The sequence below is a fragment of the Nansenia antarctica genome (assembly GCF_963989245.1).
Source record: "Nansenia antarctica genome assembly, chromosome: 3".
NCBI classification, from domain to species: Eukaryota; Metazoa; Chordata; class Actinopteri; order Argentiniformes; family Microstomatidae; genus Nansenia; species Nansenia antarctica.
In genome coordinates this window covers 5718684-5738792 of record NC_137688.1, presented here as the reverse complement: position 1 = coordinate 5738792, position 20109 = coordinate 5718684, and the positions used below count along the sequence as shown (strand labels likewise).

Below are 20109 nucleotides of genomic sequence, written 5' to 3'. Positions count from 1 at the left end.
TGAAACACACACGTACACATGCACACACCTAACTACAGGGTTGCAACACTAGCAGCAGTACACACACACACACACACACACACTCCATCTACCACAGCCCAACAGAACAGACTACAGGTTGTTCTTCCCATCATGGTTGTTCGTGCCAATTTCACCAGCAAGGCCAGAATCAAGCCATGGCTACAGAACACCTGACTGCCCAGCTTGTCTCTGAGTCAGGAGCTGGGGGAGGGAGGCAGGTGATGGAGGCAGGAGATGGGGGGAGGGAGGCAGGTGATGGGTGGGGGAGGGAGGCAGGTGATGGGTGGGGGAGGGAGGCAGGAGATGGAGGCAGGTGATGGGTGGGGGAGGGAGGCAGGAGATGGAGGCAGGTGATGGGTGGGGGAGGGAGGCAGGTGATGGAGGCAGGTGATGGGGGACGGAGGGCCCCCCCTCCCCTCCCCTCCATCAGTCATCCACCGGTCCATGTATCTGTAAACCAGGTCAACAACATTGTTAGATTCAAAACCTCAACCTTCTTTTATGACCAATCAATCAGCCATACATGATGTTGGTATCCTCCTTACTCACGACCTGAAGTAGACTAGATCATCTCTAAGACAATAATAGACTTAAATTAAGAAAATAACTTATATTTTTTTTAAATTCAAAAGGAATTGTTATCTAAATATTATAGTCTATGTAGATAGACGTTAGTGATTTCCTTTCTACGTTTATGCACGTCTATACCAAGCCAGGCACGTGTTTGACACCATTCGTCGTTCCATGCTACATTACAATGAGCACATCCTCCCATGTCTACCTCCTCCAGCCTCCCCATGACCTGTACTCACCGCTTCTGCCAGCTCAGGCCAGGCCATCGCCATGACGACGCCGTCATCAGTGCTGGGAGGAGTCTCGAGGTTCCAGTAGGTAAGGTTATGGAACACGGAGGTCACCTTCACTGTCCTGTCCTAGAGAGACACACACACACACACACACACACACACACACTATTACCTCACAAATCTCTTTGACAGTAAAGAGTTCCAGTTTGACTGGAGTTACAGTGTTAGCTAACTACCAGCCCCATAACTGACGCCTAGCTTGAACTATGGGGCTAGCAAGCGACTTGACAAACGAAACCAAACTGCTCCATAAACCATGGACTTGCCAGCTACGAGTAATGTTAATCGTAGCGAAATCATACGCAATGAATGCGTACACTTAACTGACATTTAAGACTCGTTCCCATAGCAACACAGCTATTAAGTCAAGCTTAACCTCAAAATAAGTCTTAATTTTTATGCAACAGGCAGTCTTAACTTGACTGGTCTAACCTGAGAATATAAGACTAGTCTAAGGCTTAGACCAGTCTTAATCTATGTTTATGCAACTGGCTCCAGGACTAAGCTTAAGCCTTGTCTGTGAAACCGGCCCTCGGTCTCTTAAGCACAAAGTCAGACCACACTGGTCACCAAAGTGACTTTTCTCAATCATTATGAGTAGGTATGGCCTGCATCATGTTCACATTCATTCACATTATGTCACTTCTCACCTCCTGGTCAGAGGTGGGTTTGTTGACCTCTTTCAGCACAAGGCCAGTGTATCCCTGCGGACAGCTGACCTCCTGACCTTTCAACCCGCGACCCCTGAAAGACACGGTCTTCTCTGCAGGTAGATAGGGGGAATACAATACACATTTTTAAAATGATTACTACTTGATCTTTTCAGTTTGTAAAGCGTCTTTGAGTGTCTAGAAAAGCGATATATAAGTCTAATGTATTACTATTATTATTATTATTATTATTATTATTATTATTACATTTGACACACAGAATGTCAGAAATTAGCACTCTTAACTATTTAAAACGTTTTAACAGTCATACTGTGAGACACAGAGAGAGAGAGACAGAGAGAGAGAGACAGAGACAGAGGCAGAGAGAGAGAGACACACCGTTTAACACACGTCATACTGTACTACACACCATGTTTGCGGTCTTTAACGGTGGACGTGAAGAACTGAGACACCTCCGCCGGCCCCTCGTGGTCGATGTCACAGGGCATCAGATGGACCGGGACACTCTCTGCCTGGGCCCTGGAGGAGAGCAGCACCGTGGTCACACTGGCCCCCGACGTCATCCTGTCAACCTGCATGAGACAGACACCACTATGTCATTAAGTATGTGTCCATCTGTCCATCACTCTCTCTGCTTGTCCAAGTATTCTGTCCATCACTCTCTCACTCTATTTGTCCAAGTGTTCTGTCCATCACTCTCTCTATTTGTCCAAGTATTCTGTCCATCACTCTCTCACTCTATTTGTCCAAGTGTTCTGTCCATCACTCTCTCTGCTTGTCCAAGTATTCTGTCCATCACTCTCTCTATTTGTCCAAGTATTCTCTCCATCACTCTCTCTATTTGTCCAAGTATTCTCTCCATCACTCTCTCTGCTTGTCCAAGTATTCTGCCCATCACTCTCTCACTCAAGGACCCCAATTGAAATAAGCCAGTGGCTTTCTTGGGTTTTTATCCTGTTAGTTGACCTTGTATGTAATATGTACTTTCATGTACCTACTTCTGCAAATCTTCTAATAACGTTTTCAATCAATTCAATCAATCAAAACTCTATTTGTCACTATGAGGAAGACACGATTATGTCATTAAGTATGTGTCCATCTGTCCATCACTCTCTCTGTTTGTCCAAGTATTCTGCCCATCACTCTCTCACTCTATTTGTCACTATGAGGAAGACACGATTATGTCATTAAGTATGTGTCCATCTGTCCATCACTCTTTTTGTTGAAGTATTCTGTCCATCACTCTCTCTGTTTGTCCAAGTATTCTGTCCATCACTCTCTCTATTTGTCCAAGTATTCTGTCCATCATTCACTCTATTTGTCCAAGTATTCTGTCCATCATTCACTCTATTTGTCCAAGTATTCTGTCCATCACTCTCTCACTCTATTTGTCCAAGTATTCTGTCCATCATTCTCTCACACTATTTGTCCAAGTATTCTGTCCATCACTCTCTCTATTTGTCCAAGTATTCTGTCCATCTCTCACTCTATTTGTCCAAGTGTTCCGTCCATCATTCAGGACATTCACACACTCTCTGTACAGTAAAGTAGTAATATGTGTATGGCTCTGATTCAGCAAATAGATCTATGAGAAATGCCCATGACCATCTGTAAGAACATTGTCACTGTCAGGACATGAACGATAAGCAGTAGAATAAAAAGTAATGCCTAATTACAGGTAGTTTAATCCAGTTAGTTAGAACTACTTACAGCAAGTGGCTACAATATCTGAATTCCCCTTGATGCTTCGCCCCAGTAAAGGTTATTCTAATCTTCAGGCACTGGGAAAATAATTCGAAAACAATTGTATGTAAAACGAATCATTAAGTCTATGACACGAATGCACCACAGTCAGTTAAAAAAACGATTTAAAGAGAACAACATCAGACTCTGATCATATTATTATTCCATCAGTCTACCTTTCAATGTTTTCCAACATCCATGTGAGAAAATAAAGTCGCATGCGATTGGTTGAGCGCTTCTTCTCCGCTGTAGGAACCGTACTTTTTGGCGGGTCTACCTTCAACTCATTTAAGGGCAGGCTGCCCCCTACCGTACAGGAGGGTCTCATCAACAACACTATATTATTTGAGTAAATAGTAAAAGGTGTAATTATTTATTTAATTTTACATTCGAACATAAACATATACAGCATATACTTTTAACATAAACATATGCATATACTTTTTTAATATTCAAGTGTTATGGATTTTATTTTTCAAGTGTTATGGATGATATTTTTATTGTTTCAGAAGTGTGACATCACACATGTTTAATTGATTGATTGATTGATTGATTGAAAACTTTATTAGAAGATTTGCAGAAGTAGGTAGATGAAAGTACATATTACATACAAGGTCAACTAACAGGATAAAAACCCAAGAAAGCCACTGGCTTATTTCAATTGGGGTCCTTGATTCTCAATTCATCGTTACATGTAAGACAGACAAAAAAAACTAGTACTATCTATAAGATAATACAGACAAATAACTAGTACTATCTACAAGATAAACATACATCCAATATGGGAAGAACAATACAACAAAACATAAGGTATGTACAGCGGGTAGGACAGGTGGGGACATACACCACAGGTGGGGGCGGGGGACAAAACACAAAGTATGTACAGTGGGTAGTTCGGGCAGGGGGACAGACATATAATATGTACAATGGGTAGTTCGGGCGGGGGGACAAAACAACAAGTATGTACAGTGTGTGGTCATGGTGGGGGGGGGGGGGGTACAAAAACACCAGTAGATTTAGGCGGGGGGGAGGGGGGGCGACATAATAACATTGCGTTTGCTCAGAGTGTAGACCAGGTAGGGGGGTGGGACAAAACAACTAGTATGTGCAGAGGGTATTTCGGGTGTGGGGGGGGGGGGGGGGGGGGGGTGGGAGACATAACAACAAAACCACAAGAATATATAGAGGGTAGTCCTGGTGGGGGTGTAGTCTTTTAATTTGATTTTTGATTTAGAGGGTCCAGTTACGGATTGCAGCCTCCTGTAAATGTTTTTTGAGAGTGGTTTTGAAGGTGGGCAGTGTTTTGCACTCCTTTAAGATTATAGGAAGGGCGTTCCACATTTTTACTGCATAGTTTGCAAACGAGTTTAACCCCTTGTTTGTGGTGCAACGCGGTTGAACGTGGTTCGTGGAGCTTCCTCTGGTATTGTATGTGTGGACGTTGTTCACTTTTTGGAAGTATGTTGACAGGTACTTGGGTGTCTTTGTGGTGTAGCGTATCTTGAAGACCAGGCCCAGTGCAAGCTGCTGCACTCTGTCAACTACTCGTAGCCAATCAAGGCTCAAAAAATGAGCAGCGGTTAGATGTGTCCTAGGGTTGAGGCCTAGCAGAAGCCTAACCAGTTTATTTTGGGCTGTCTGGAGTCTTGTTTTTTGGGCCTTTGTGGTTCTATAGTACCATGATGTTACGGCATAGTCGAAGTGACATTGAATGAGAGCTCCTGATAGGGTCCTCAGTGTGTTTTTACTGACAAGTGAGGATATCCTGTACAAGAATCTAGTTCTATGGTTAACTTTTTTGATTACTTTTGCTGCCATTTTATCTCCGGAAAGATTTGCCTCTAAGATGGAGCCCAGGTATGTAATATCCTCTTTTCTTGTGATAGTAATGTTACCCACTTTTATTTTGTAATTTACAGCCTTTCTGAGTTTAGATGGGGATCCGTATAGGATGGTTTCAGTTTTACCTAGGTGTATTGATAGTTTATTGTCAGCTAGCCAGATGCAGATTCTACTCAGTTCAGTGCTTAGCGCTTTTTCCAACTGCAATATGTCCCTGTCAGAGACCAGCAGAGCCGAGTCATCCGCGAACAGGAACAAATTGCAATCACATGCTGATGACATGTCATTCACATATATTAGGAACAGTAAAGGTCCCAATATGCTTCCTTGTGGAACGCCGCAGGTCACTGGGAGGGGGGGGGACAGTGTTCCGTTCACACTAACCACCTGTTCCCTCCCCTCTAAGTAGGATTGCATCCAGCTCACCGATGTTCTATCGAACCCAATTGCTTTCAGTTTATCTAACAATATGTGGTGATCTACTGTGTCGAAGGCCTTCTGGAGGTCCAGCATGACCATGCCGCAGTACTTGCCCGAGTCCACCTCATGGTTGATGTGGTCGTTCAAATAGAGAAGGCATGTGTCAGTGGAATGGGATGTTCTGAATCCTGATTGAAATTCATACATCAGATTTTTTTCGGTAAGGTACCTATCAACCTGTTCATAAACTATTTTTTCCATAAGTTTCGAGATGGAATTAAGAATAGAAACAGGTCGGTAGTTGCCTGGGTCTAATTTGCTTCCTTTTTTATACAGTGGGGTTACCCTTGCTATTTTAAAGTCAAGGGGGACGTGTCCCTGTTTGATGGAGAGGTTTATTATGTGGGTGATGATTGGGGTAATGGAGGCAGCTGAGTCTTTTAGAAATCTGGCTGGATTGTCATGGCCCGTGGCCTTTTCTGAGTGTAGAGCGCCCAGTTTTTTAAACACCTCATCGTTTGACACCATGGAGAGTTTAAAATCATCTTTGCGTACACCCAGTTTATTGTAGAACGCACGGATGTGCTCTACACCATAACGCCCTGAGTGGGGTGGTAGATTGTTAACTAATGTTCATCTTTTACTGTCAGTCTCTCTCTCTGTCTTCGTCTCTCTCGTTGTCATGACGTTGTTGTAGGTGGGCGGGAACTAGAGGAGGCTGGTGGAGGTAGAAATCGGAGGACGGGGCTCATTATAATGCATGGAACAGAATGAGGAACGGTACCAGACTTGATACCATTCCCTACTCCGTTCCCTGCCTTACAATGAGCCCCATCCTCCGATTTTTCTACCTCCACCAGCCTCCCCTGGCTGAAACACTATCAGTCATAGAAGTGATCGAACTCGTCGTCAGACCCCGGGTCCTCTGTCTTTCTGTCCGGCTCCTCTTCCTCAGACAGACTGTCCAACTGTCCACTTGGAGCTGGAAAACACATTTAGAATAGATTAGATTAGATTAGATTCGATTCGATTAGATTCGATTTGATTCAACTTTATTGTCATCGCAGAGTCCAAGTACAACGAAATGCAGACAACATGCATTAACAATGCAGCATGCATGCATGAAAGAATGACTCTAGGGCGGCTATCAATTTATCCATGTTATTAATATGCTACGCTAACGTCATCTGGTGACAGAAGTGACCTAACCTTTGGGTTCGACTGCTGTGACTTTCTGTTCTTCTTCCTTCCTACGAAAACAAACAGAAGAGAAATGACAGAAATGAGAGAAGTGAAACTGAACGGCAACTCAGCCTCAGAGGCAGTCACGACTTCAGAGGAACCGACCGAACGAAATGGTAAATTGACTGCACTTATATAGCGCTTTTATCCAAAGCGCTTTACAACGGCCTCTCATTCACACACACATTCACACACCAATGGCGGCAAGCTACCATGCAAGGCGCCGGCCCGCTCACTGGGAGAAATTTGGGGTTCAGTGTCTTGCCCAAGGACACTTCGACATGTGGCCAGCCGGGGCTCGAACTGCCGATCTGCCAACCTTGCGATCATTAGATGGTGGCTCTACCTCCTGCGCCACAGCCGCCCCACCAACGACTCACCGTTCTTTCTGCGAGTCTGTTCGTGGAGCGAGGAGACTTTCAATATCGTCATCATCATCATCATCGTCATCATCATCTTTGTCTTCAGGAGAGACATCCGCAGACAATGGATAACCCTTCACAGCGTCACCATCTTCATCATAGTCACCACCACCACCACCATCATCATCTTCATCAAGAGCCTCCTCCTCCTTTTCGTCCGCCGGGCTGAGCCTTTTGACTTTGATGGACCTGAGAATCATGACATAAGTCAGTGACCATCATCACCATCATCATCATCATCATCACCATCATCATCACCATCATCATCATCACCATCATCATCATCACCACTATCATCATCACCATCATCATCATCATCATATGAGTGAGTACCTAGGCTCCTGTGGTGAAATGATGCAGTTGTCGTCATCAGAATCTTCCTCCTCTTCCTCACCCTCTTCCTCCCCTACCGACCCTTCCTCATCCTCCTCTCTCTCATCCCCACCTTCCCAAGCTCCTTCTTCTTCTTCTTCTCCTTCTCCACTACCCACGACGCCATCTTCCATCTCTCCCTCCTGGGAAATGTCCGAACCCTCCCTCTCTTTTTCCATCTCTCTATCAGTCCCCTCAACCTCTACCTCATCCTCCTCTCCCTGTCCTTCCGAGTCCTGCACCTCCTCAATGTCGTCCTCTTCCCTCTCTTCCTCCTCCTCCTCCTCCTCTTCTTCCACTGGTGAATTCTCCCTCATAGAGGCACCCTCTTCCTCCTCTTCCTCTTCCTCTTCATCCCCCTCTTCCTCTCTTTCCTCTCTCTGGCTCTCTGTCTTCTCATTCCCTTCATCCTTTTCCTCTTTTTCACTCATGTCATCTTCTTCCCCTGCGTCTCCTTCTCCTCCTATCTCATTCTCTCTCTCGTGTTTCTCCTCCTCCTCCTCCTCCTCTCCCCCTGTTCCACCCTCCTCCTCTCCCTCCGTAGCCTCCGCATCACTCTCTCCTCCTCCTCCCTCGATCTTCACACTGACGCTTCCTGAGAATGGACTCCCTGACTCCCCCCTTTGACTCCCTGACTCCTCTTTGTGACTCACTGACTCCTCCATTTGACTCCCTGGCTCCTCCCCCCCCTGGCTTCTGGTTCTCTGCACCTCCTCCTCCTCCTCCTCCCCCCGGGGGACAGACAGCCCCTCCTTCCTCCTCCTCCTGCTGGTGCTCCTCCTGCTCCTTGCCACAGGTATCCCATCATTCTCGGAGCTCGGAGCAACAGATGCTGAAGACTCCCCCCGCCCATTGGCAATGGACCCTCCAGGGGAACTGAGAGAGAGAGAGAGAGAAAGAGAGAGAGAGAAAGAGAGAGAGAGAAAGAGAGACAGAGAGAGAGAATGAGAGAAAGAGAGAGAGAAAGAAAGAAAGAAAGAAAGAAAGAGAGAGACAGAGAGAGAGAAAGAGAGAGAGACAGAGAGAGAGACAGAGAGAAAGAAAGAAAGAAAGAAAGAGAGAGAATAGGTTCAGTCACCCTGGTGTTCAACTGACATACAGTACAGTGCCTTTGGAAAGTATTCAGACCCATTCACTTTTTTCTCTCTTTATGGGGGTATTGTGTGTGATTGATTGATGGCATTGCAATTCTTTAATTTAATCCATTTAAATCCATGAAACATCAAATATGTTTTGAGGGCATTTCCGGCCCAGTAGGACAGAGACAGCAGAGACCGACAGGACGGCTGGGCGAGGGAGAGGAGGGACGACATGCAGGACAGGTCCACGGCCGGGACGGAACCAGGGGCCCAGAGACCACGGGGCAGGTGGCAGGGGGACCCAGGCCAGCCAGGGACCCCGAACCACCCAGGTGACCCCCACATCCGCTTTAAACTGAGTCTATAAGACAACGAAATAAAATAAAAAGTGAAGGGGTCTGAATACTTTCCAAAGGCACTGTAATGTGTGTGCGTGCGTGTGTGCATGTGTGTGTGTGTATGTGTGCGTGTGTGTGTGCGTGTGTGTGTGCGTGTGTGTGTGTGTGCGTGTGTGTGTGTGTGTGTGTGTGCGTGTGTGTGCGCGTGTGTGTGTGTGTGTGTGTGTGTGCGTGTGCGTGTGTGTGCGTGTGTGTGTGCGTGTGTGTGCGTGTGTGTGTGTGTGCATGAGAACTGTGCGTCCTACACACCTCGGGGAAGTATTTCCCTCTTTGTCTGTAGATCTCTCTTCTTCTCCTCTTCCTCCCTTCTTCTTCTTCTCCTCCTTCCTCCTCCTCTCTTCACAGGCTCGGCTGGAGGCCCGGCTACTCTCACTGCTCTCCCGGTGACCACCGGACAGACGCACTGCACACACACACACACACACACACACACACACACACACACACACACACACACACACATACACGCATGCATGCACACACACGCACACACAAACACACACACACACAAACACACACACACACACACACACACACACACAAAACACAGGTTTGGGATCAGATAAGTTCAAGAGACATATTATTATATAGTATTGAGTGCTGTAGCTCATCGCTCTAGCCAGGGTGCAGTATAGTCCAGTCAGGCTGTACTAGGCTAGAGTTATCTAGAGTTATCTAGGGTTATCTAGGGTTGTCTAGAGTTATCTAGAGTTATCTAGGGTTATCTAGAGTTATCTAGAGTTATCTAGGGTTATCTAGTTATCTAGAGTTATCTAGGGTTATCTAGTTATCTAGAGTTATCTAGGGTTATCTAGAGTTATCTAGTTATCTAGAGTTATCTAGGGTTATCTAGGGTTATCTAGTTATCTAGAGTTATCTAGGGTTATCTAGTTATCTAGAGTTATCTAGGGTTATCTAGAGTTATCTAGTTATCTAGAGTTATCTAGGGTTATCTAGAGTTATCTAGTTATCTAGAGTTATCGAGGGTTATCTAGGGTTATCTAGGGTTATCTAGGGTTATCTAGAGTTATCTAGTTATCTAGAGTTATCTAGTTATCTAGGGTTATCTAGTTATCTAGAGTTATCTAGAGTTATCGAGGGTTATCTAGTTATCTAGAGTTATCTAGGGTTATCTAGGGTTGTCTAGGGTTATCTAGAGTTATCTAGGGTTATCTAGGGTTATCTAGAGTTATCTAGGGTTATCTAGGGTTATCTAGGGTTGTCTAGGGTTACCTGAAGCTGTGGTCCTCACCTGGCTTGGTGTCCAGCTCACGGGACTGATCCCTGCACCTCTCGTCTCTCTGCCTCCGCCCCACACTGCTCTCCTCCCCAGGACTGGCCCCCTCCCTTCCCCCCTCCTCACCCTCCACACTGCTCTCCTCCCCAGGACTGGCCGCCGCCCTTCCCCCCTCCTCACCCTCCACACCCTGCCTCACCCCCCACGCCCTGGGGTCAAGCAGGGAGGGGCCGGGGGGCCTGAGGGGCTGGGGGGCTGGAGGGCTGACTTGAGCCCTAGGAGGGAGGCCAGCCACCCCCCCACCAACCCCCCAGGACAGGGGGGGCTCTGTCTGGGGGGTGGCCCACGGTGGTGAGCCCTGCGGGACCCTGGTGTGGGGCCTACTGGGGAGGGGGGAGGGGTAGAGAGGCTGGATAGGGTAAGGCTGAGGAGGGGAGTGGAGGGAGGGGTGGAGGGAGGGGTGGAGGGACTGAGGGAGGTGGGGACCCTGTGTGATGTCACCCAGCTGGAGGTTAAAGGGCACTCGGCTGTGGGAGGCGGCCAACTGGGGTGGAGTCTGGGTCAGCCAGGAGGACTGAGGAGGGGAGATGCTGGAAGGATGGGGGCCATTTTGTCTGTAGTCTGGTCGGCCATTTTGTCTGTACTCTGGTCGGCCATTTTGTCTGTAGTGCTCTTGAGGTGCAGCGGCATTCTGGGTCTGGTGGACCTGACCTGAATAGTGAAGATAAATCAGTGAGGTTAGTTGGTGGGGTGCTAGTCCTCCCCCCTCCTCCCTCCTGTCCTCCCCCCTCCTCCCCCTGTCCTCCTCCCTCCTCCCCCCTGTCCTCCCCCCTCCTACCCCCTGTCCTCCTCCCCCCTGTCCTCCCCCCTGTCCTCCTCCCTCCTCCCCCCTGTCCTCCCCCCTCCTCCCCCCTGTCCTCCCCCCTGTCCTCCTCCCCCCTGTCCTCCTCCCTCCTCCCCCTGTCCTCCTCCCCCCTGTCCTCCCCCCTGTCCTCCTCCCTCCTCCCTCCTGTCCTCCTCCATCCTCCCCCCTGTCCTCCCCCCTCCTCCCCCCTGTCCTCCTCCCTCCTCCCTCCTCCCCCCTGTCCTCCCCCCTCCTCACTCCTCTCCTCCCCCCCCTGTCCTCCTCCCTCCTCCCCCCTGTCCTCCTCCCTTCTCCCCCCTGTCCTCCTCCCTCCTCCCCCCTGTCCTCCTCCCTCCTCCCCCCTGTCCTCCTCCCTTCTCCCCCCTGTCCTCCTCCCTCCTCCCCCCTGTCCTCCTCCCTTCTCCCCCCTGTCCTCCTCCCTCCTCCCCCCTGTCCTCCTCCCTCCTCCCCCCTGTCCTCCCCCCTCCTCCCCCCTGTCCTCCTCCCTCCTCCCCCCTGTCCTCCTCCCTCCTCCCCCCTGTCCTCCTCCCCCCTGTCCTCCTCCCCCCTGTCCTCCTCCCTCCTCCCCCCTGTCCTCCTCCCTCCTCCCCCTGTCCTCCTCCCCCCTGTCCTCCTCCCTCCTCCCCCCTGTCCTCCTCCCTCCTCCCCCCTGTCCTCCTCCCTCCTCCCCCCTCCTCCCCCCTCCTCCCCCCTGTCCTCCCCCCTCCTCACCCCTGTCCTCCTCCCTCCTCCCCCCTGTCCTCCCCCCTCCTCACCCCTGTCCTCCCCCCTCCTCCCCCCTGTCCTCCCTCCTGTCCTCCCCCCTCCTCCCCCCTGTCCTCCTCCCTCCTCCCCCCTGTCCTCCCCCCTCCTCACCCCTGTCCTCCTCCCTCCTCCCCCCTGTCCTCCCCCCTCCTCACCCCTGTCCTCCCCCCTCCTCCCCCCTGTCCTCCCTCCTGTCCTCCTCCCTCCTCCCCCCTGTCCTCCTCCCCCTGTCCTCCTCTCTCCTCCCCCCTGTCCTCCCCCCTCCTCCCCCCTCCCCCCTGTCCTCCTCCCCCCTGTCCTCCTCCCTCCTCCCTCCTGTCCTCCCTACTCCTCCCCCTGCCCTCCTCCCTCCTCCCCCCTGTCCTCCTCCCTCCTCCCCCCTGTCCTCCTCCCTCCTCCCCCCTGTCCTCCTCCCCCCTCCCCCCTGTCCTCCTCCCTCCTCCCCCCTGTCCTCCCCCCTCCTCCCCCCTGTCCTCCTCCCTCCTCCCCCCTGTCCTCCTCCCTCCTCCCCCCTGTCCTCCTCCCCCCTCCCCCCTGTCCTCCTCCCCCCTGTCCTCCTCCCTCCTCCCCCCTGTCCTCCTCCCTCCTCCCCCCTGTCCTCCTCCCTCCTCCCCCCTGTCCTCCTCCCTCCTCCCCCCTGTCCTCCTCCCTCCTCCCCCCTGTCCTCCTCCCCCCTCCCCCCTGTCCTCCTCCCCCCTGTCCTCCTCCCTCCTCCCCCCTGTCCTCCTCCCTCCTCCCCCCTCCTCCCCCCTGTCCTCCTCCCTCCTCCCCCCTGTCCTCCTCCCTCCTCCCCCCTGTCCTCCTCCCCCCTCCCCCCTGTCCTCCTCCCCCCTGTCCTCCTCCCTCCTCCCCCCTGTCCTCCTCCCTCCTCCCCCCTGTCCTCCTCCCTCCTCCCCCCTGTCCTCCTCCCTCCTCCCCCCTGTCCTCCCCCCTCCTCCCCCCTGTCCTCCTCCCTCCTCCCCCCTGTCCTCCTCCCTCCTCCCCCCTGTCCTCCTCCCTCCTCCCCCCTGTCCTCCTCCCCCCTGTCCTCCTCCCCCCTGTCCTCCTCCCTCCTCACCCCTGTCCTGCTCCCTCCTCTTCAGGCAGTGGTTGAGGTGCAGCTCCATGTGCTGTGGAGGAAATGACCACAGGGAAATGAGCCCAACCCTCTGGGAAGCTAACCTCGAGCTAGCTCACATTAGCGCTCTGTGCTAGGGGATATACCTAATAATAACAATAATAATAATAATAATAATAATACATTAGACTTATATAGCACTTTTCTAGACGCTCAAAGACGATTTACAAACTGAAAAGGTTGAGTAGTAATAATACTATAATATATAGTGGTAATCTATAAAAATCACCATGTTATGATGCTACAAGGTTATTAGTATAGCACATTTCATACAACAGGGGCAATTCAAAGTGATTTACATACACCATTATAATAAATACAGATAAAGAAAGAATACGAAAAATGAAGTGAAAATGGCAAGAATAGATCCATATAAACATGTCACAACATCATAAGACATCCAGGCCTTGCTACCTGATGGATGTATGTTTATCTTGTAGATAGTACTAGTTATTTGTCTGTATTATCTTGTAGATAGTACTAGTTTTTTTTGTCTGTCTTACATGTAACGATGAATTGAGAATCAAGGACCCCAATTGAAATAAGCCAGTGGCTTTCTTGGGTTTTTATCCTGTTAGTTGACCTTGTATGTAATATGTACTTTCATGTACCTACTTCTGCAAATCTTCTAATAAAGTTTTCAATCAATCAATCAAACAGGGCTGTTAGGTACCTTCCTCTGGGAGGACAGCGTCTTCTGTGTAAACTGCTGCTGCCATGGAGGGTAGTTCTCCTCCAGGTACCTCTCATACTCCACCTGAGGGTTCAGAGGACAGATGGGGGTCACAGAGAGTGTGTGTGTGTGTGTGTGTGTGTGTGTGTGTGTGTGTGTGTGTGTGTGCGTGTGCGTGTGCGTGTGCGTGCGTGTGCGTGTGCGTGTGTGTGTGTGTGTGTGTGTGTGTGTGTGTGTGTGTGTGTGTGCGTGCGTGCGCGCGTGTGTGTGTGTGTATCTACTCGTATGGCATGGGCGAGCCGTCATAATAAGCTATAAATGCAGCGCATGCCCAAGCCTTTTAATAAAAATTTAAAAAAGCATTTAAATGTTTGTCTTTCGATCGTTTTGGTTTAAATCCGCTGCTCTGCTGTACATATCTATCCCATTCTCCTAATGGAAAGCGGTCAAGAAATAGCTTACTTCGCGCATGCGCTCTGTGATTCCGAGTAGTTACAGTGCAGTCGGCCTGTTTACTGAACGTGATCAGCTGTCTGTGGACCAGTTTATGCATAGACACGCATGCGCACAGGGTTGCCAGATGGGGCGGGTTACCGCCGAATGGGCTACTGTATTTAGCGGTTATATAGACTGGTTAGGCTGTAAATTGTCAATCCTATCTGGCAACCCTGCAGCATTTGAATTTTTAGCGGCAGTTGACACTTGACAGTTCACCTCATCGCCATCGCCACACTGTCAATATGAGTGATATTAATTCAATAGAGTATTTGCGTTCGGTGCCGTTTTCTCGGAGGACATTTGAGGAAAAAAAGAATATTATTTCAAGAGAACGTCCAACTCCTGAGTTTCGTTCGTCACTGTCAAGCTAGCTAGCACATATGAACAACATGGCTAGCTGGCTGCCCAGAGTGTTGAGTAAAATGTATTATGTCCTCAGTTGAATATGGATTGTGTTTATTCTGCAGTACTGTCGTTATACCACTGGGGGGCGCTGCATAAGACTGCAGGGCTTTTATGTTGATGTGTTGATGCACTTGTCCTAGTTGTTTGTCTATCATTCTAAGTTAGCTCGGCTGAGCGAAAGAGTTGTATTCCGTTTGTGCTGGAGAGAAAAATAAAACTGCACGAGTGCAAAACAGTTCATCGTCTCCTCCAACATTGATTCTCCCCGAGTGCAACGTAGTTGAAGCTGCCATCATAAACGTCAACAAAAGGTAACCTTCCATTGAAAGGAGGATGTCATCTAATAAATATGTTAGTGTCATCAATAGATTCGTGTGCAGACTCGCACTAGAAGACCCGACGGTCACCAGGATGTCAAATGGGACTTTCTCCCAGACTGTCGCTGTACATACCTAATGTTTTGTTGTATTGTTCTTCCCATGAAGGATGTATGTTTATCTTGTAGATAGTACTAGTTATTTGTCTGTATTATCTTGTAGATAGTACTAGTTTTTTTTGTCTGTCTTACATGTAACGATGAATTGAGAATCAAGGACCCCAATTGAAATAAGCCAGTGGCTTTCTTGGGTTTTTATCCTGTTAGTTGACCTTGTATGTAATATGTACTTTCATGTACCTACTTCTGCAAATCTTCTAATAAAGTTTTCAATCAATCAAACTAGGAAACTCTGCAGTCATTCTCACCGATCATTCATGTCACATAAGCGATCTTTTAGTGCTATATTCTTTAAAATTAAGACTACTTTAAGCAAGTTTAAAATCCAATGATTATATTTCTGGCATTGATTGTTAATAAAATGCAGTTATTTGTCGAAATGGTGATAGGGTTTGGTTGATGTATTCAGAGAAGTCGCCATTGCCAATCGCCGACATTCTCCAAGGCACATTAGCGCATACTTAAGGAGTATTTACCTCATTTGCATATGTAATGGTAATTAAAACTTGTAATACAAAAACATGTTCTATAAATGTTTGCTTTTACTATGTTAAGTTTCATTATGATAGGAGTAAAGGAAAAAATATATCGTATTCTGGGGTGGTGTCTGACCTAAGATCAGTTTTTAGGCCATTTACATTGAAAACAGGGGACAAAACCATGCTCTTTTTACTGAACTAATATTGGCATAACTTCCTTATTTCTTAACTGATTTGGACGACCCTAACCCTAGCAACAGTCAACCCAATCAGGGCATTGTTTGTTAAAGTGTGTCTAGCAACGTTATATTAGTGGTAGGCTAGCTAGAAGTCCAATATCAACTCCAAACATGTCTTCCACGTTCTCCACCCTGAAACGTAAAATTGACGATGAAAACCGTCGGTTTAACTCTGCCTGGACTGAAAAATATTTGTTTATTTTACCACAAAATCCAAATGCCCAAACCGATGTGTGATAGGCTATCAGTGATGTCATATTGGGGCACATTCTTTTCATACAGCTGAAGGTTCCATGGTTCCAGCTGTACTAGGCCTGCAATATCTATGATGTCATAAAGGGGCATATTATGTAATATGTATGTCCCTCATCAGTATCTAGATCATAACTACACAGTGTGTCAGCTGTCAGGTTATGCTGTCAGCTAGCTAAGGAAAGATGCCTTGTTGTAACTGGAGTAGATGTTTGCCCAGATGTTTCCGCCGGAAGGTAATGTTATAGAGCATATTATATGGATATTAATTAATATTGCATTTAAATTACAAAATAATTAAATTAAGATTATATAGGCCTAATGATTAAAGCACTTTGAGCTGCAACGTTTGCAGGAAAAACCCCTATACAAATAAAGTTATTATTATTATTATTATTATTATTATTATTATTATTATATAAACCTATTCTAAAATGTATGGTTATGTTTCACTGAAAGGGAGTAAACAATATAATTGTACTCAACTAGCCTCAGTCTTATTGCGAGGTAATGTCCTCCAAATAAGTTATTCTGTTAAAGCAAGTCTTTAACTTTCCTTTTCCAGTCAAAGTGATCCATTTGTTTGTGCATGGGGCCAAAATAGGAAGAGTAGTGAAGCATCTGTACAATATGGGAACAGGCTACAGCCTCTATCAAGAGGTCCTAAATTATCACTGTAATTATCTTACTTTACATTGTTCAACCATCTAAATTTGTTCCTGAAAAACAGAAACGGCGAGTTCACTCACTAAACGCTGTGGATGTAGCTGAGGAACCAAAGAGGTAAGAAATACTTTGTCAGCAATGATTCAGCAATGAGCATAGAGCACACAGAGCACACATACACAGCCTTTCATTTAGTATGGAGTACCATGTCAAGTAGAGTATGTTTATTGTTCAGACCAGTAAAACAGCCCCAGTTATCATGTCTATGCTAACTCTAATGCTATCCAAGCTGATTGTAATGTTGTATTGGCTTATATCTGGCTATATATATGACTATATATGGTCTCAAGACTCCAATATAAAGAGAGGGAAAGAAATGTAAGGAAACACAGTACATTGGGGGTTCTATAAGGAAGAGGGGCGCCAATGAAGGAGTCCATTTTCTATTGGCCAATGCCAAATAGTTCCTTTTCAATTTTACCAATGGAGCAGGTTGTTTTTACCACTATCCAACCCTCCAGGAGGACAATGGAGCAACCAGTTGTTAGTCCAATATTGTGTAAATCATGAAGTTTAACCAGGAAGCTATATGGAACTATTTGAAGCTTGTGTGATAATGTATAACGTTGCAGTACTGCAGTACACTCTCCACTGTCACACACTTGTTTGCTGGAATTAAATGATCTCACTATTTCACCCTAGCACACTCACCACAGTGAAAGAGGGGACCCCTGAGCAGCTCACCACTGCTGTGGTGGAAGAGGTCACCCCTGAGCAGCTCACCACTGCTGTGGTGGAAGAGGTCACCCCTGAGAAGCTCACCACTGCTGTGGTGGAAGAGGTGACCCCTGAGAAGCTCACCACTGCTGTGGTGGAAGAGGTGACCCCTGAGAAGCTCACCACTGCTCTGGTGGAAGAGGTGACCCCTGAGAAGCTCACCACTGCTGTGGTGGAAGAGGTGACCCCTGAGAAGCTCACCACTGCTGTGGTGGAAGAGGTCACCCCTGAGAAGCTCACCACTGCTGTGGTGGAAGAGGTCACCCCTGAGAAGCTCACCACTGCTGTGGTGGAAGAGGTGACCCCTGAGAAGCTCACCACTGCTCTGGTGGAAGAGGTGACCCCTGAGAAGCTCACCACTGCTGTGGTGGAAGAGGTGACCCCTGAGAAGCTCACCACTGCTGTGGTGGAAGAGGTCACCCCTGAGAAGCTCACCACTGCTGTGGTGGAAGAGGTCACCCCTGAGAAGCTCACCACTGCTGTGGTGGAAGAGGTGACCCCTGAGAAGCTCACCACTGCTGTGGTGGAAGAGGTGACCCCTGAGAAGCTCACCACTGCTGTGGTGGAAGAGGGGACCCATGAGAAGCTCACCACTGCTGTGGTGGAAGAGGTGACCCCTGAGAAGCTCACCACTGCTGTGTTGGAAGAGGGGACCCCTGAGCAGCAGGAAGTGCTTACCGTTGCTCTGGTAGGAGAGGCCACCCCTGCCCCGATGGTTGAGGCTGTGGCCCTCACCAAGGTCCACCACATGAGAGGTATGCACATCTCCCTTCCTTTTCTCTCTTCCTGTCTTTTGTTTTGGCATTCTCTCACACTCCTTGTATATATAGACTATTAGTGTTGTTGCATACTGCTTAAATGCCAGCCAGGCTGTGTAGTAGTATTCTCTATACAACAAGGCAATGTCATCATGTGTTGTATACATGGGGTGTATCTGTGGTCCAGTCTCTCTCCTCTTGGTTCCCCTCCAGGTTCTTCTCTCTCCAGGGACGTCCGGGCCTCCTGTTCCCTGGACACGTGAGTGTGGAGCTGTTTTGTTTCACTGTTGTTTGTTTCTGTTGATTTTTTTCACGCCCCATCTTCTGAGGACTTAGGGTTATCTTTTAACTTAATTTTTAACTTGAACTATTATTTAAACATATAACATACCATGATGATTAAAAGGTACAATGCTTAAAACTGTCAGTACACGTCTTCCTCTTCCCCTAATTCACCACTAAGTGAATCCTTTTTTAAACTCCCATCCTAACTTAGGACCACAATGGGCCCTGGGCACCGGCTGGTGACCAGTGTGCCTCAGCTGGACTGGGCCAGCGTCATGGTGCCAAGAGTGATTAAAAGGTACAATGCTTAAACTGTCAGTACACGTCCTCCTCTTCCCCTAATTCACCACTAAGTGAATCCTTTTTTAAACTCCCATCCTAACTTAGGACCACAATGGGCCCTGGGCACCGGCTGGTGACCAGTGTGCCTCAGCTGGACTGGGCCAGCATCAAGGTGCCAGGAGGCAAGACAGAGGAGGGACACAGACCCCTTGCCCCTTCCCGGAGTCTCACCTACCATCAGCTCGTCGGCTTAGGGTAAGTAGTGTGTCGGACACTGTGGAGAACACAGCATCCTCTACGGTTTGCCTAATAACATCCTAAACAAATTCCAATACGTCCAGAACTCTGCTGCCCGCCTGCTCACCTCCACTCGCCGCCATGACCACATCACCCCTGTCCTCCAAAACCTACACTGGCTCCCGGTCAAATACAGGATCCAATTCAAAATCCTACTCACCCCTTACAAAGCCATCAACAATCTGGCCCCCTCTTGCCTTGCCGACCTCGTCCCCCTCCACACCCCCTCCTGTTGCCTCAGGTCTGACGACCAAATCACCCTCAAGACCACGAGGGCCAAGCTCTGGACCTGGGGTGATAGGGCCTTTTCAGCCGCAGCCCCGTCCCTCTGGAACGCCCTCCCCAACCACATCAGACAGGCCAACACCCTCCCAACATTTAAACAGGCCCTCAAAACCCACCTCTTCAAGCTCGCCATCACCAGTTAACCCTCTCCCCCTCCCCTCCCCTCCCCATGTGTCCCCAGCACTACCTTAATTAGGCACCTATACTTTCTTTTATTTCTTTTTGGTTTCTTTTATTATTACTACTCGATCTTTTCAGTTTGTAAAGCGTCTTTGAGTGTCTACAAAAGCGCTATATAAGTCTAATGTATTATTATTAAGCATTATTATTATCAACTATGTAATACAAAATAATAACTAAATAATACACACCAGAGTGAAAGTCTGTGGTCAGACAAAGTATATGTGTTTTCTCAACTCATGAGCTTTGTCTCCCTCCTCACACGTTGTTTCCTAGGTTACCAAACCTGTCGCAGACTTGCTACATGAACGCCACCCTGCAGTGTCTGTTCAGCCTGACCAGCTTCTTTCAGGACATCTGCAGACAGCACAGAGTGTGGCGTCTGGACCCCGCCCCCAACATCCTCAGGTACACACACACACACACACACACACACACACACACACACACACACACACACACACACACACACCCACATAAACAATAGCTGTAACTCAA

General features: G+C 48.2%; 1 protein-coding gene across 1 annotated transcript; it reads right to left on the bottom strand.

Annotated features, from left to right (window-relative positions):
• Positions 1-349: 349 nt before the first annotated feature.
• On the bottom strand, positions 350-3434 carry rnaseh2c (ribonuclease H2, subunit C). The gene is made up of 5 exons (XM_080525698.1): positions 3269-3434; positions 1968-2130; positions 1538-1650; positions 834-953; positions 350-471 (listed from the first exon to the last, which is right to left on the bottom strand). Exons 2-5 carry the CDS (start codon positions 2119-2121, stop codon positions 448-450), a joined length of 411 nt encoding a protein of 136 aa, XP_080381824.1. The 5' UTR covers positions 2122-2130; positions 3269-3434; the 3' UTR covers positions 350-447.
• Between the last annotated feature and the right edge of the window lie 16675 nt (positions 3435-20109).

Excerpts from the sequence above, each read along its gene's own strand:
- rnaseh2c (XM_080525698.1), bottom strand. The coding sequence starts at position 2,121 with ATGACGTCGGGGGCCAGTGTGACCACGGTGCTGCTCTCCTCCAGGGCC. Across the intron at positions 1,651-1,967 it reads CGTTAAAGACCGCAAACATG|AGAAGACCGTGTCTTTCAGG; the intron begins GTGTGTAGTACA and ends ATCTACCTGCAG. Across the intron at positions 954-1,537 it reads AACCCACCTCTGACCAGGAG|GACAGGACAGTGAAGGTGAC; the intron begins GTGAGAAGTGAC and ends GTGTCTCTCTAG.